This window comes from Grus americana, chromosome 4, assembly GCF_028858705.1.
Source record: "Grus americana isolate bGruAme1 chromosome 4, bGruAme1.mat, whole genome shotgun sequence".
Classification (NCBI taxonomy): Eukaryota; Metazoa; Chordata; class Aves; order Gruiformes; family Gruidae; genus Grus; species Grus americana.
In genome coordinates, this window is record NC_072855.1 from 39,912,313 (window position 1) to 39,918,312 (window position 6,000).

Below are 6,000 nucleotides of genomic sequence, written 5' to 3' on the forward strand. Positions count from 1 at the left end.
ATGAAAAGATTTAAACCCTGAATTGTACATATGAATGTGTTTAAATGGCAAATTTAGTGTAAATTCTCACAGTCCATGTATTTGTGACTTCTGTTAACGGGAATAGAACACTACAACTCTTCTGGAATACAACTACTATAAAGATGTTATTTCCCATTCTTTTCTGACAGGAGAGGAACACTATAGTAGTAATTAGATCTTTATTTTATCACGTCATCAAATAATGATCCTATCACTTTGTATTTCTGTTATTCATTTCCATATTGAAGTCAGTCAGTGATTTTTTCTCCTCCTATTCTTTCATGTTAATTTTTCGTTACTTTTTGTTTTTATAGGTGAATTCTAATACAGATTTGAAGTATAGTAGTTTCAGTGAACTATATTAGTCTATAAGTTTATTCAATTTACACATATGAAAAAAGTGTTGCAGTTGGGTGATAACTACAGCTCTGCTGGATGCTCGTGCTGATTGGCAGCTAGTTCACTTCAAACTTAGTAATTAATCTGCATTCTTTTGTAGATACTTATTCAACTAATATTGGTAATAATCATCATGGGAATTTTTTTAAACAAAGTAATTAACAATGGTTCTTCTAGCAAGTACTATTTAATGGAAACTTTAAATATTTTTAGAATTAAAGCTCCATTCCAAAACATTTTCAGATTTTCGACATGTCACAGGCATTTTCAAAATGAAAAATTTGGAAGTTTGGATTTAAACTGTGTTCATGGAAATTCTTTTCCAAAATACTTATTTAAGAAATAACATAGACATAATACTTTGTCACACTTCATAAAATTCTAGAATCCTAAATCAACTAGGCTAAATTAGACATGGGAAATAGGAAATCCTGAATTTGAAATCGGTATTAAAAAATTGTGAATGCCATGAAAATCACATGACTATCCTTGAGCAAGTGAAGGAATACACTGGAATATATTCCAGAACCAAATTTGACCCTGGCTTCACAGTCTATGTATCATTTTGCCTGCATTTGTACCTCCTTTATTACTTGAGAATATCTATAACCAGGTAAAGAGAATATGTCTCCAGACAGAAGCCACATTCTTGAAATACATGCTATGAAAACACATATATCTTCAGACCATCCACTTCTGTTTCCATGCCATGTGATTAAAAATCACTTTCTCTTATAGCTCCCTGAATTCAGAATGTCTTTGCCAGTTTTCCCCTGAACTGACAGAAGAATGCATCAGAAGAAAAATCTGGTCTCTAGCTTTCATTCACTTTATTTTAAACTAAGACACTTAACTCCTATTCTCTTTATCTGATGTATTCACAGGAACAGCAGAAATAAGGCATACAGATAAGTGTAACTAAATATTCAATGACCAAATAGGCAGAATTCTCACTATTATAATTAATGTGAACATTATTAGTGCTTGTGTGATGAGTATCTCTAGAGGCCAGGATCCCACTTGGTTAAGCAATGTACAGAGTTAATGGCTGTTGTCTAAAAGACCAGTGTGAAGTTTGCCTAGTTGAAGACTGTGGATAATTACCGTAAATGGGGAAAATCAAAACAAATCAGAAGTTTTGTGCCTGATTGATTACCACTTGTCTACTAAGCTTTCTCTTTAAATAGATTACAGAATCTATAAACAAATAGGAAAATTCTGTGCATGTTAAAGCTGCTGCAATATTTTTGACAGACACTGATAGGGCTGAAATTTCAACCAGTTGAGATAAACTGTGGATTCAAGAAGTCACTGAGGTAACAGTGCAATACTTGTTATTTAGCAGTTGGTAAGATTTCTGTAATTAAAAAGAAAAATCTTCTTGCTTTTTCCTTTTTTTTTCTTTTTTTTCCTTTTTTTTTTTTTTTAACAGGATGATGACGTAAGGGAAAGTCAGTTTAGCTTTACAGCATACGGAATGGGCCCATGTCTGCAAGCAAAAGATGGAGTGACACAAAAAGGGCCAAATAATCCTGTCCAAGCTGCACCAAAAAGCCCTGATGAGATGAGAAAGGTATTCATTGACCGGGCCAAGAAGATAGACACGATATCCAGAGCATGTTTCCCATTAGCCTTTCTGATTTTCAATATTTTTTACTGGGTAATTTACAAAATCATCAGGCATGAGGACATTCACCAATAACAAGATTAAGGCTTGCAGTACATACAGATCTGCTGCCGTGTTCAGCGGGAGGCTTTCTGTCAGGAACGCACACCGGAGGAGTGATTGGGAGAGTTAAAAGCATTGACGGGGGGGAAGATCCTGCGTGGCCTGCAATGCCCAGTCACAGCGGAATGGAAGACTGACACCCAGAGAAGATACATCTGCTATTGCAAACTTTCTGTGTCAAACTAAATATTAACAACTTTTTCATTGTAAATCACTCTCTACTGAAGCTTTACTGCCATTTATACATACTGTTACATAGTGGTATAATTGTACAGTACTCTTCGATGTTCCTCTTTTTTTTTTTTTTTAATTCTGGTGTATTTTTGATTAAAAACTGGATCCAGAATACCCTAGGTAAATCCCACAGTATTACAGAATAGATTGGTATTTGTAACCATTGTTTCAATTTTACAAAATAATGACAAATTAAGGATTTGAGATTATAGTTTTAAGGACATTTTCTTAAGGACAGTATCTGTGCTTTTGCAATGAGCACATTTGACATATCTAAGTTATATAATTTATTCAATTATTACCGTTCCTCTGGAAGGCATATGTTGAAATAATCTCAGACAGCACAAGGTATCTACAGCCTAAAAAGTCTGCATATCACATGGGAAATATATTAGAATTTGTAAAGTACTGATTCCTGCAAAGGATTCTTTTTCTTTTAATTACCTACATTTTGATAATTGAAACTTATAAAAGTTTTAGTCCTTTTTATATTTTTGAAGGGTTTTTTTTCTCAATTGATAAAACTCATACAGTTTGTGAGATAGACAAACTACATCAAAATTTTGCAACACTTCATTTTGATTCAATGCAAAGAGATCTTGCACCAAAACTAAAAGCAAATAGTCAACTGCTTCACTGAAACATTTGAAGGATGAGTACAGCTGTGTTTATGCACATGTATCTCCTGCATGTTACATAAATACAGGAAGTTTAATTTATGAATATATCAAGTTTTCTGTCTCATTCTTTGAAGTATATTGATATGACAGATACTGGTTACGAAGCACTTCACAACTTTGGAAAAACATGCAGCTCTCCTAAAACATGAAAAAGGATCTGGATGGTCTTTTACATTTATTGTACTTCACATTAATAAATGGGAGAACAACTTTTAAAACCCTTAGAGAGATTTTCCCTGTTTAGGATTAAGTAAGTCATATTAGTTTCTTCTTTGAATTGTAACACAATGGACCACATTTATGGCATAGCTTGTAGGCAAGAGTGTTTATTTTGCCAATCTTGTCTATTGAAAAACAAAAACATGCTAAGATATGGAAGTCTGACATTTAGAATTACTAGATACTTTAAGTCCAGTAGCTGAGGCTGTTTCTCATTGCAAAATATTTTTATTTTGAATATATTTTAAATTTGTGGTTTGTTGCTGCTCAGAATGCGTATACAAAAGCAAAATCAGCTGGAGGCAAATGTCTTGTGCACTGCCAAAGGCATGCTGCATATGAAGTAACAGAAGCAATGTAACTCTGCACTGAGGATTATAATATCGCAGCCTTGGGTTTGGTTGGGTTTGTGGTTTTCCTCCAAGGATTACTTAGATTCTAAAGTAGTAGCTCTCGGATTTTGTTCAGCTGTGTCAGAAAGAAGCTGTATAATCCACCTTTATTTTAAAAGCGGGGGGGTTTAATAGTTTTGCTTCATTTATGATCTGAAATTAATTCATTTCACTTTAAACAATTATTTTTTGTTGTGGTTGTATCTTGGTTTTGTTGATTTCCTTATGTGCATGTTCAAAAAATTCCTGTTCACTTATGAAGGTGGTCATCTGTAGTGAGGGGGTATCATGAGCCAATGGCTGACATTTCGGTTGGGTTATATTAATCTCTCTCAAAGTTATCATTAGCTGTATATCATTAGCTGAAAAGGGATGTTAACTTGCTTCAGCTATCAGCAAAGTCAACAGTATTTTGTTTAAGGACTGTCTGAAGTACTGGATCCATAATCAAGAGGCAATCATAAAAAATTACATTATCTTTCAGGGTCATCTCTCTTCTCCCTTTCTAAAATAGTTGACTTGCCTTCAATAAAGATTTCTTAATTGAAGGGATAAGTGCATAAAAAAATGCTGGCCAGATCAGAATAACTCCTTGTTATTCTAGTTTATAACACTTGAGTACCTGGTTCACATTGCCTGTTTCCCAATTGTTCAACAGTCTGTTGCTCTTGCTCATGTAGTACTACTACCTTGTTTTGAAAACATTAAGAAATTTGAACAATGCAGAGCTAGACAAATTTAGCCCTAATTTCTTTCTTCACTCTCTAAGGCAGGAAAGGTCTATGCTCTCAAATAGAGAAACCAGACAGGAAATCTTGAAAGTGATAAAAGAGAGATTGGATTACAACACTGGCAAAATGTAACAAGGAGTCAGAAGGAAATATAAATTGTTAAGCAAGAAGGACAAGATCCTTCATTCATATATGAACCTATTACCTCTGTGAGGGAGGAGAACCCTTGTGTCACATTTCTCCGACTAAAGTATGCTGATGTAAGGAAAAATTACAGCACATAGCATGTATAAAATAAAAAGCATAAATCTACATTATAATTCTTATCTGACTTCCCTAACAGATTGTTACCTATATGTTCTGTTTACAATAAATGAGATCTGTAGATTTAATGATTGGACCTAGTGCCGAGTGTTGCCTCTCTGGATGCATCTCTTCAGCCATGCACTATGGTGAGAGAGAAGACGAGGGTCTCAGATCTGGAGAGTATGGAAGGTATACCCCTTCCTCTATGTAGTTATATTTCTCTTTCACAGGCCATTACACTGGGATGTTGAGCATACCCTACTTCTATACTGAAAAATTACATATAATGCTCAGTCTTCTAACAGGGCACATTGAAAAAAAAGAGAATTAAATATGTTTAAAACATCATTATGAAAACTCTGCAGTGTTGCTGGAACATCTTTTTATTTAGAAATCCATTAATAACGAAAGTATTTCAAACAGAGGGGAAAATCAAAAAATGGTTCCATGATGATGTTTTCAAATAATATTTGGCATGTCATTCTGCTGCCCTCAGGTAAGCAAAGATTTTCTATTTTGATGTAATGGAACCAAGATCTCTCATGAAGTGATAGTTTTCTGTTTTTTTACTGGAACCATAACATTTGCCAAGGTAACAAGCCTCTGCAATCCACTAAATAATATGCTTTTCAAAAGAAAGAACTTTAAATTCCATTGAGATTATTCCTAGATGCCACAGAGTACAGTCACATGATAAAGAAAGAGAGAAATGTCATTTGAGATGATGAGAAACTTCAAGGCACAAATGCCTGCTATTGACCACTGACTAGGTGAGAAGTTCAAAAAATGCCAGCAGGCATGCTAGCCCTCTGTACAAAGCTAGAATCAACAGCTACTGTCATCAGCTAAGATTAGCGTGGGAGATTATTCTTTTGTAACTGTATAATGAAGTAGCAGGGAATAACATTAAGAAGATGCAAAAATTGAAAGTTACTCTGCAGTATTTATCAGACTGCAGTATTTATGCTACAGTCCTGTGAAAGAAGTAGTGGAGGGGCAGAAAAATAATCATCAAGGAAATAATGCTTGATGCAGATGCTACCTAGCAGGGCTTCTCCTACATCTAAAAAAGACCCCATTCATTAGGTTGAAGTAGATAGCTACCTTACCTCACTGCCACTGAACCTGGGCTCTGCAGAGTACAGGGTCTTCGCAGAGCCACACAAGGCAGGTTTTTGTGAGCATAACCCCTATGTGACAGGCTAACACAGCTTTGGCCCAAGTCATTATTCACCATAGGCGCAGAGTCGGTGCTGTTCACATCATGTTTTTATGGTCTCTGTAGACCA

The 6,000-nt window shown here is 34.9% G+C and overlaps 1 protein-coding gene across 2 annotated transcripts in view; it reads left to right on the forward strand.

Moving 5' to 3' along the window:
* Window positions 1-5,636, forward strand: part of GLRA3 (glycine receptor alpha 3) — a 90,204-nt gene extending 84,568 nt beyond the window's left edge. For both annotated transcript variants that reach the window (XM_054823940.1, XM_054823941.1), the window contains one exon: window positions 1,853-5,636. In XM_054823940.1, coding sequence (XP_054679915.1) covers window positions 1,853-2,122 — 270 coding nt within the window. In that variant the 3' untranslated portion in view covers window positions 2,123-5,636. The remainder of the gene's footprint in view (window positions 1-1,852) is intronic.
* The last annotated feature ends 364 nt before the right edge of the window (window positions 5,637-6,000 follow it).